This window comes from Asterias rubens, chromosome 1 (genome assembly GCF_902459465.1).
Source record: "Asterias rubens chromosome 1, eAstRub1.3, whole genome shotgun sequence".
Taxonomy (NCBI): domain Eukaryota; kingdom Metazoa; phylum Echinodermata; class Asteroidea; order Forcipulatida; family Asteriidae; genus Asterias; species Asterias rubens.
In genome coordinates this window covers 20,523,135-20,534,762 of record NC_047062.1, presented here as the reverse complement: position 1 = coordinate 20,534,762, position 11,628 = coordinate 20,523,135, and the positions used below count along the sequence as shown (strand labels likewise).

At 38.7% G+C, this 11,628-nt stretch overlaps 1 protein-coding gene across 1 annotated transcript; it reads left to right on the top strand.

Moving 5' to 3' along the window:
• Nucleotides 1–3,127: 3,127 nt before the first annotated feature.
• On the top strand, nt 3,128–7,415 carry LOC117291914 (thyrostimulin alpha-2 subunit-like). Its single transcript, XM_033773922.1, has 3 exons — nt 3,128–3,474; nt 6,310–6,482; nt 7,208–7,415. Exons 1-3 carry the CDS (start codon nt 3,360–3,362, stop codon nt 7,325–7,327), a joined length of 408 nt encoding a protein of 135 aa, XP_033629813.1. The 5' UTR covers nt 3,128–3,359; the 3' UTR covers nt 7,328–7,415.
• The last annotated feature ends 4,213 nt before the right edge of the window (nt 7,416–11,628 follow it).

Genomic DNA, 11,628 nt, shown 5'->3' with positions numbered 1-11,628 from the left:
CTAGGGACATCTCAAAACGCTACAACCTATTTAAATTAAATCGACATTTACAAAGGATCAAACAATCGAATGATTTAAAAAACTAATGCATACTTTGCTTTGAAACGTAAATCATGTTCAAACAATCAATCAATCAGTCAAAGGTCATTTGTAGAGCGCCAAAATCAAATGCAGATAACGAATTTTAAACACTGTGTGCTCCGTTGTGCGTACTCCTGTGAAGATGAGCAGCGTATACTGTTCGAAACGTCCATACCATTATCGGCTCTTTTCAGAGCCAACACTCCCACAAAAGAGAATTACTGGTTGTACCAGCAAGTTTACTATTTATTTATAGTTTCTTGGTGCAGTGCTCCTATGTTTTCATTATTATCTTGAACCATGCAGTCTCTACCATCTGATTTGCAAATAGGCCGCAGAGTGATAAAACCTGTGTTACCTGTACGTACTATTTGAATGAAATTACAAACACGGAACACGAGGGAACATAATCGTCACTTCCGATTGGGGGCGATGAGCCATCGATTACATGTTGTTACACAAACATCAAAGGATAACTCTAACCACTGCACCTCGGCGCTAGGCGCGGTGCCTGTTGCTAATATCACCGTGTATTTTATTGAAAGATTCAAGCGCTGTGGAAATATTGACCAACAGAGGGGGGGGGGAATAAAAAAACACAAACCAAGACTAATCTCCCCAGCCATGATGGATTGCATCCCTGAGTCTAGAACTGAGCAAACAGTACAGGAGGATGCTCGATGGTTGTTGTAGTGGCGCGCCTTTCTCCGTCCGTTTGCTCTGTAGTGTTTTGTCGTCGGCGCTTGGGTGCACTTTGACAAATGAAAATGGAGAAGTTATCCTTCTCGGTTTTTATTCTTTACTCTGAACGCTCAATTGACGGGGTAGAAAAGAAGAAAAAAGGCATAAGCGATGGGGAAAAGGCTAATCCAATCCGGGAGGTTTTGTTACAAGAACTCTGGGGAGATTTGAGATTTTGCTACTCCAGATCCAATCTGGAGAGCCGTGTAAATAGCACTTACCATCGGAGTGATGAAACCCTCAAGACGATTCGACCAAACAGGGACATTCATACTGAGGATGGGCAAACATAAGATATCACACACAAACTAAGAAGAGTTTTGCCAACAGAAAAAAGGGACTTTATGTATTAATTTCATCAAAAACGGTACACACTAAAAACAGTGTTTAGATATTCAATACATTTCTAAGCATAAGTTTTGTACCCACTTTTTTTTCATAAAGTTTAGCCTTAAAGGCAAGGTACATGTTTGGTAATTACTCAAAACAAATATTAACTTAAAAACTAACTTGGTAACGAGCAATGGAGAGCTGTTGATAATATAAAACATTGTAAGAAACGGCTCCCTCTGAAGAAACGTAGTTTTCGAGAAAGAGGTAATTTATCACAAAAATCACAAGAGACTTAGCAAGAAGTCTTTTATTCCTGTAAGAAAGCACACACATTTGTCCAACAAGGTTTTTTCGTTCATCATTTTCTCGCAACTTCGATGTCCAATTGAGCCCAAATGAGAACACTGGTCTTTGACAATTACCAAACGTGGACAGTGCCTTTAACCATGTTTAGATTCTTGTGTGTGAGCAGATGTAAGCAGATGTCAAAATAATAAACATGCTTATCATTTAAACATGTTTTAAAAATGGGTACCATTTGTGTTTAAACTTTAAAACATTTTTACAGTGTACGTGGTGAGTTAACGAAGCTTGGCACACTTGCTGGCTTTAGCCGGCACGAATACCCGATCAGTTCAAAATAATCAAATTAATGACATTTACCGTATTTTGGTTTGGTTGTCTTTGTGTCTGGTTTTCACAAAGTTTCCGGAACAGTTGAATAAAAATTGTGTTCAAGGGCTGTGGCATAAATTCACACAAGCACGAATGTGTATTCTGTGTTTTCATGATGGAGTCGGAGTATAGAGCATTTAATTAGTAATTATTGGGGGAAAATGGAAATGTGTGTGGTAACACCATGTTATGACCATCTCTAATGAGTTGGGATTGGTTTCAACTCGACGTTTCGATCAGTATGCTCTGATCGTTATCAAGAGAAAGCTTTTCAAACCTTTCCATATCGTATTTCCACCGTGCAAAGTTTCAAATCCTACTTATTGTAAAATCATCCTTAACTGACCATGATTTTTAGATCTTTGCATCGAAAATGTTGCGTTGTGCCGCCGCTGCCCTTCAAATTAATGACATTTACCGTATTTTGGTTTGGTTGTCTTTGTGTCTGGTTTTCACAAAGTTTCCGGAACAGTTGAATAAAAATTGTGTTCAAGGGCTGTGGCATAAATTCACACAAGCACGAATGTGTATTCTGTGTTTTCATGATGGAGTCGGAGTATAGAGCATTTAATTAGTAATTATTGGGGAAAAATGGAAATGTGTGCGGTAACACCATGTTATGACCATCTCTAATGAGTTGGGATTGGTTTCAACTCGACGTTTCGATCAGTATGCTCTGATCGTTATCAAGAGAAAGCTTTTCAAACCTTTCCATATCGTATTTCCACCGTGCAAAGTTTCAAATCCTACTTATTGTAAAATCATCCTTAACTGACCATGATTTTTAGATCTGTGCATCGAAAATGTTGCGTTGTGCCGCCGCTGCCCTTCCCTTTATCTGTATGAAGTTGACACTATGATATGATTAATTGCAGCAGACATTGACTTTTGTCATTTTAAGTGGAAGTTGAAGATATTTATTATCCGCATTATCCCAATACAGGGTCACAAATATTGAATTTCCAAGAAGGTAATTACCAGCATAAAAAGTTGATCATTAATGGGCTTCAATTCTATGGTTGGAGAGTTTCCCTCTCGCCGTTCTCTGAGGCCATCCGGTTAACTACGACCAAAATACTTAAACATTTATGCCCGTAGTAGATTGGTGCACCTTTTTTTAAAGCTTCATTATAAAACCACGGTGTTGACATTGGGTTTTCTCTCTTACGTGACGAAATTGTAATGGCTCCGTACTTTGCCGGATCCCAATGTTTGCGATCGCCAACTGACGGTGGATGACGGTTATACAGACCTCTCAGTCAGAGAGACTTCCGGGTTTACCAGTCCGTGAATCGATTGACGTACCGCGGGCGTAGTCTGCACACAGGCCCCCTCAAACATCGACTTAGATCGCCTCCATACCATCTCTATTAATACTGTGTGTATAACAAAAACCGGGGAACTAAAAATTGATAAATGAGTCGTCAATCTTGAGTTTTCGTGACAAACTCAAATCGCCTTCATTTGATTCTTCTTTGACTGCTGTTGTGTTCTTTATACAGAGACCCGTCTTGCTGTTGGGTTACACGATGCAGTGGTGCAAGGTTGTCTTGACGTTGATGTCGCTCTCTGTTTGTCTATGTTCTCTTTTTGCCACGGCCCAGCAAAGACCCTATTGGGAGAGGAGTGGATGCCATCTAGTCGGTAGGTTCTATTTCTCTCCTTTATAATAATATAACTTTTAAAACATTTTAGGCCTTTATTTTTAAACGAGATTTGCATTTTCTTACATTTTCCAGCTCACTCTGAAATATCACTGATTGCAGAGTTCAATCATTCTAAAAACCAGAGAGAATATAGCGTTTGAAGACTCCCTCAAATAACCGCCCCTTGCATCCCCCTTGACCACCCCCTCCTGCTTCCCCGTGCTCGGACTCTATCGACCATACTGGTCCTGCCAGTTCGTGGGGGTGGGGCTGGAGATCAACCGAGCACCACGAGGGAGTTGGGGGGTCGATATAAACTTGACGTGATTATTCACAAAATCACCTAATTAAACTGTTTTTCGGTGTGTTTTTTCACGAAGACGTGACTATCGAACTTGAAGTGTACAAGGTAGTTGTATGATGTACTGAATGAAAACTAGAGGATCTGAATTAAATCACCTCTCAGGAACCAAATAATGAAAGGACATCACCTTTAAACAATGAGCAATGACTGGTCATTCTATCCGAACAAATAAGTCTTTATAGGGTGATACCAACTCCAACCAAATTAATTGAGTTTTTTGTTAAACATTTCTTTAGTTTCTTCTCCACTTGATCATCCTAACATGATTTTATCAGTATATTATGTCCATTCAAACCAAGCGACTTCGGCTACTTATGGCCGTAGGCTACAGCTGAAACACCAGCCAAATCCACTTCCGAAGCCACTCGGACGCATCTAACGGATTCCGTATAGGTCATGTCAAAGTGTTCGCACATACATAACTTGAGTGAATGTTTAAAGTGATCGCAACCTTGAGTGGTGCTTTTTACTGCTTACTTGTAAATGAACAAACAGAAGACCCTACCTTCATAATCGTGATCTCGATCTCCACTGGTAAACAACATAAAGTATTCTGACCCAATATTTCAATATTTACAATTACTGCCTCCCCCTTCTTGCCCCACCCCTCATTCTCTGTCAAGTCGGTCACTCGGTTATTCGGTTATTCAATCAGGGTGAGATTGATCGACTATTAAACCAACTTCCGTTGGCGCAACCCGAACGCGGTAAAATCGTGATTGATTTCGGTCAATGTGACATGTTGTTGGAAAAGCCCAGAGCTGCGTGTGTGTAAACCCACAGCCTGCCTGCACACACCTCGTCAAACCTACAGGCTTTCAATCACACCGCGCGACTTTCTCTCTGTCCGTGATATTGCGTTTGTTGTTTCGCAAAAAAAAAGTGCGGTGGAAATTAAGCACGAAGCACGTCTACAAGAAGTCAGCGTCACTTTCAGTTTCATTTACTGGTTCCCGATTCATCTCATTAAGGTCCCTGTTTACTTCGTATACCCACAAGGCTGATGTCCGAATGAAGAAAGAAAGTGAGATTCGCACAGTTACCTCAAATTTTCAACACAAAACGTGAGCACAGAAACACATTCAGATGAGGGCAACTTTACAGAGTGTATACTTTTTAAGGTAGCCTATTTTCATCTTGCTTGGTGTTTATACTGCTTGTATTATGTAAATAAACAAGGAGTCATAATTTAATAGCAGACTGCAACCTTTAAAAACCTTAAAACAACGCCTTCAAGTATCTGACTCAGTATTTAATGAGAGGAACTTTCAAAAGCATGCACTTTTTAGCGAGCTTTTGAAAAATCAACCTTTATCATCTAATTAAACTTTAATAACACCAAGGCTGTATCTCCTTATAGTGACCTCTCCCCTCTCTCTGACTCACAAATATAAATATTTTTGCCGAGATTGAATCTGCCATTCTCATTTCTACCCAACCGTCGTCGACTCTTATAGAATTACCTGTAACGATCTAATGAACAATAACCCGATCCGTGCACATTTCCCCGTTCATCCTCGCCGAACTCAAGCCTCGCTAATGTTTCAGTACCATTATATGCCTTTTTAGATTGTCACACAGTATTAAGCCGAGTGACAGTCAAAGTCAGACAAACTTTACTACACTGTGTAAAGTGGACATCAATATATTTTTCATCGCTACTTATGTCAGAACAAAGTGCGAGACTGTGATGACAAAAACCTACAGCAGCTCTTTGTTTCTTCCTTTAGGATGCTGCCAATATTGTAGTCTAGAAAGAAATGAAAACATGCATAAGAATTTAGTTCAACCAGTTGTGAACTTTTGGCAGTGGCAAAAAGACAAAAGACCTTTATAATGGTGCAGCCACCTTGATTCCATCTCATTCAAATCAATGTAACCAAAACCGAGGCCGGAAGGCCAAATAGTCTGGTTCATTTTTGTATTAGCATCCGTTACTGCTTTTGGATACAGGGAATATGACCAAGATGGTGACAGAATGGTTTAACACTGGACAATAGGGACGACGACCATTTCATGAGTAGCTTTAATACCAACAGTTATTAATCAGTACCTAGTCCTCCTCCTACACACCACCACTGAAACTTTACTTCAGCCCTTACCGACATCAAATTGAATGGCAATATTAAACATCATTTAACTCACAGTGGGTGGGGAACGGGCAGTTTCATAGATTTCTCATAAGTAGCTTTCACAATTTAAACACAGGCGGTTATTTCTACGATGACAAATTAACTACATTTTGGGCTCGATACGTGGCATGGCTTGGTGGCTTGGTGCACCCTCCGTAAATGTGTTCTTTGAATCTCATAAGAGGATTTTAGGGAGGTAGGGCCTACTTCTGTACAAGAGGAAAACAGTGTCAATATGGGAACCTTTTTTTTGGGGGGGGGGGCGACACCACCGTCTGCCACAATATATACAACTCATGCTGATGCAGATTTGTTTTCCTTCTTCAACTCATTGCAGGTTACTCTACCTTGGTTCAGATACCAGGCTGCCATAAGACTAGGGTGGATATGAATGCATGCCGAGGCTACTGCGTGACCTACACACTGCTGTCAACATTCAACCAGATCGTTAGTAACAACATACGCTATTCATCGCGTGGTACCTGCTGCGCTATAGGAGATACACACGATGTAAGAGTTTGGGTCAGGGTAGACTGGACCCCTGTCTAAAGACAGGCACCATACTAGCTTTCCATTTGTGTTTTGATTGGTCCGATGTGAATGTTTGTCAGCTGCACTTTCGGTCGTCTGCATCCAGCATGCATAATGTGCTTGTACGTACGTGTATTAGTCACACATGTAATGTTGTTTTATAATGTAAAACATGTACGTAGGATTAAACTGCGAAATAAACCGAGGTCAAACATCCTTAAGAACCCTGACAGGTTTCATGTGCCTTGAAGTGTGACGTCAGATGTGGAGGCTTAAAGTTTAGGGTATTGTTTTTTCGGTTTGTTAGTTTGTTTTCTTTCGGATGATTTGTTTGTTGTCTTTCTTTGGTTAAAGGAAGTATTAAAACTAACTTTTCCTATTTTTGTTTTACCAATGGTTAAAACTGTTTTCATTGTACTTCTGTTTAGGGGTTTGGGTTATTTTACCTGTTGTGTTTTGTTTGCTTGTTTTAAGATGCTTATGTCTTCTCTTCCCTTTTTCGGGAAGTGTACAAATTTAAAAAAAATCTTATTGTCAAGTTAAATGTTTCGTTTTGGTCCTGAATGAGAAGTTTGTGTGTTTCCCAACACATTCCTATAGTTTACAATCTCTTCAAGTGTCTTTCTTCGGTGTGCTTTTTTTTTTGTATCCTAATAAATCGAGATAAACACAAACTTTCTTCATTGTTGTTGATCTTTTTGTAGGTAATCGTGATCCTCGCATGTGAAAACAACGAACAGAAGAGTGTAACGTATAAGTCCGCTGCCTCCTGCTCATGCACACTGTGCACCCAGGAAGATGCCTCGCAATTGAATAATGTATAGCACCAACGAAACGCCCTCTATTGGGATCAACAATATAGTTTGAATCATCCTTGAGGGCGCTGTTCTCTCACTATGAGTCGTGTATAAAGTAAAATAGAAGCTTAAGGACTCCTTCTGAGTTGAAGTGACGTGTATAGGCTCAGAAATGCGAACATTGACGTCGTGTAAAGCCCCTTTCATACGAGAGAAATTTATTTAGCAAGGGTCCCTCGCTAAAGTGAAGCATGGTTGTACAATTTTACAAAATTTACCTCGTGTGAAAGGACAACAATGTTTTCTAAAATATTATTGTCAACATTGCTACATTTTACAACCATGCTAAAATAAAGCGAGGGACCCCAGTTAAATGGTTGTCGTGCGAATACCACTAGTCTACTACAGGGTTGGCCGGTTGACATTTTTTCCATGTTCATTCAAAATCCTTATGAGGTTGACAGAGCCCTAAATTTGTGTTACCATCATAATGAGCTCGTGTAAAACCTGCTACAGGGGCTTGTTCTTTGAATAATTTCCAAGTCTCCATAATCTTTCGAATTTCTAAAAATGTTCCCTAAATGTCATGCGCTACAAACCTCAGACACAAATACACGCTGTTTCTGTAACCTACTGAATTATTATACGATATGGACCCCTTGGGTAATGGTGTTGGTATCAACAGTAAGAACCACAGCTTAGGTTCAAAGCTCATAGGCTTAAAGGAGTTAGCATTCTTGAGAACTGTCACGTGATAAACAGAACATACCATCGGCCACAATAATGAACACAGTGTGTTGTTAGTGTGTTATTCTCGTGCATTAGCAAAAAAAACGGTTGGATTTTATTTTAGGCTAACAACAAAACTAACTTCAACTGGGACCATGAGATTTAAAATCTTACATGCATTTCCGTACCATTGTTGTCCGTTAATAGGCGTGTGATAACAATACTGCTTAAAACCATGCAATTCAAAATAGTATAATTCTGATTATCTCAACACACACTCACTGCACGTGTTCACATTTTGTTTTACACCCAGCTTTAGGAAGCCTTTCCCCCGTTATTATCAAACCTGTATGAAATCCAATGAGGATAGCCCACCAACCAAAAGAATTTGTCATGATATTTTCAAAGTAAACCAGCAACCTTAGAGCATTAAACTTTTGCCTTTTGTTTCTTCAAGGCACGGTAGTTGATTACCCGATGATGATTTAGCAATGCGTACTACAAACGTCAACTATTACGAGGCTTTCCTTCACAGCTGAAAGTTTTAAAAGTCAATAGACGAAAAATATGTCAGCGGTTAACATTATAAAGTTTCCCACTTTTTGTCCAAACAAGTATACATTCTTGTCTATTTTATTTTTTAGTAAAGATATTACTGCAATAACAGGCACGCCTATAAAATTCACATCGTTAGTACAGTGTCTGTTAGGTGGTAACTGATAATTTTGGAACGCAGAAGGGGCAGTATAATTATACAAAAACAAGTTCATGATAGAGAGTATAATTGTAGCTTTAGTACAGGAAATCTGAATAGGACGGAGATCTTGATTGGGGATTTTCCGGATTGACGAATAATATTACAGGCTTGTTTGGTATGGTACTATACATAATAACGAGGTTGTTCTGTGCCAAACAATACTATGTTCCTTTAAACTGCGCAGGATTTGCGTGTATTCGAACTTTGTTCGGGGAACTAATAATTATTTGGTTCATTTGATAGTGTTGTACTTCAAGAAGGAAACAAAATTGTGCGTTTGAGGGCCAAACTCTGAATACGCGGTGAGGCTGGCGCAGTCTGTTACCTAATACCGTGTTAGTATTTATGAATGTAATTATTATAAAACTATATTGTTTTAGATTAGACTTTTGTCTTTCCCTTGGGTCTTAAATTCAATTGCTTCATATTTTGTGCTCTTAAAAAAAATTAGTTTACCCATTATTGTAAAACAGATCATGTGCAGAAGGAGATTTTGAAATGTCTGGTGTAACTACATATAAATGAAGCGTAGATTTTTAATATCAGATTCTGATTTATTAAAAATAGTGTACATGTCTAGCATTTTTTTCCAGACATTCGGCTTCGGATTCCTCATTAGAAATAGTCAAAAATTGAGTTGTTTTCTATAGGTGTCGTGGACTCGGAGATTTTGAAGGTTGGAAACAATAACTAACGCCTTGAAAAATATTTTCATCTATAGTGATCACAAATTGTACAAAAAGATTAAATCTGAAAGCTTTACATGCATACAATCTTTTGACCAATCTCTTTTGGTTTCAATAAACAAGTCTCATTATGAAAACCCATCTGTACACTGACTTGATATTGTGCAAATAAACGCAGTATGTTTTACCTTTATACCATGTTGTCAACTTTGTTAAAACGTGTGTTGAGATTAGTTTAAAATGTTATAAAGAGCAGAGGGAACAGACTGACTCAAAAGGGAACTAAGGTTTTTTTTTAAAGTTGTTTGGTTTGATGCAAGGTAGGAACTATAGGTAGAACACTTTAAAAACAAAACGGGTCAGACTTGACCCGATTCCTGGTTCCAAAGGGTCTGACCCATTTCTGGGTCAGTGTGACCCGGAATCCTTGTCAAACTGACACAGAAATGAATCGAAGTGACGCAAGGTCATATTTGTTAACAATTTCCCGGGTTTTCTTAACCCAGATGTGGGTCAGGGCCCGGGAATCGGGGTAAATTTTTACCAGGGAGTTTTTAGCGGGGGTGAAATTATTAGACTGAAAAATTTGCGAATATTAACTAATAGGTGATGTATCAATGTAAACATGAAAGAGTAGTTTTCTTTATTATAAATTGTTTAACCTTCAGACATTGCCCGTTTCTCTCTCATTACTCGTCATTATCGGTTTTTGATGTATTTTACTAATCAACGAGGCACACACGCGTGCGTGAAAGTACAACTAACGCAAAATATTCTACCAGTCCAAATTAGTTGATTTGGGCGTTGAAGAGAGTACCGTATAGTGGGTGGAAGTGGGTGGAAGGAGTGGGTTGAAATAGTGCCACCAGTGCCTCGCATGTCTCGTATTCATTAACACCTTGTGGAAACCACCGAAGTGTCCACCCCCAACAAACCAAACTCTGCTCTGCATACACCATGTATATACAAATAATAATTACGTTTGACCAGTAAAAGTAAATTTTTAAGAGGACACGTTATTTTATTTTTGATGTATTGCCACGTTTTATTGAACAAGTGAACGAAACCAACGTAATTCTTGGCATAAAGTACCCATATTGTTTAAAAGTAAATACACTGAAAAACACAAATGGCAGTTTTAAACACTTGAAAACTACTTAATTTACTATATAATTATTATAAACAACTATTGTCAACAAAACAGAGTTGTTTGGTACTATCGGTTTTGTAACAGAAGACACTACCGCATGTTTTTACCGGATAAACAAATTAAACATGCTTTTTGAAAATAAAGAAGTGTTTTTAAGTTGTCTTCTTCTACTTTCATCTGTTTCATATTTAAGTGCAAATCGGGCTCATCAATGCTAGGTAAAAAAAAATAGTATCCAACTAATGTGGGTGCACTTTGTATAAAATAAAACTTTTAGCTTTTGTTAACATCGTGGAATTCATATTAATAACATAGTCAAACTAAAGTCTGAGAGACAACTTGACATTCCAGATTGTATGTTTTTGGAGTCACAATTTCAACCAGTTAGAGGGCGACATTTCAATAACATAAAAGGGTTTTGTGAATTTCACCTTCATGTACTTTTGTTTCATACGATTGCAATTTCATTTGTTTTATGATACAGTGGTGTGTCTATATCTTGTTTCGAAGGAGGGATAGTAAATAAAAAAGAGTACATACATATTTGAGTTGTGACATTTTAAGGTCAAAAGTGTAATGGTAGCAGAGGTGCGTTTTAATTGGACTGTAAACCAAACTACATTCAGTCTTAGTACAAACTTAGTAACATTTTGCACACGACTGCAAAATGCAGAACAGAAAACTGATAAGACTAGAAGCTAACAAAGAAGGGCACCCCAGCTGTATAATAACTAGTACCGTCGTAGAGCATTGCTAGTCAGGCTCGTTGTCAAGCTTTGATCAGTACCGTGTCAGATTCCGTTGACTAAAATAAGCTGTGACTCTTAACTGGGCCAAGCATTGAGCCTTGCGGGACATACCCAGTGTGTCTTTCCGCTCCAGTTGCTGTTTAATGTGGTTCGAGTCCAGGGGTGGATTTCATAAAGGTAGTCCTAACTTAGGACTAATCATAGGCAATGCTAAGAGATAGGACCAGTCCTAAGTTAGGATGAGTTACTGGTCCTAA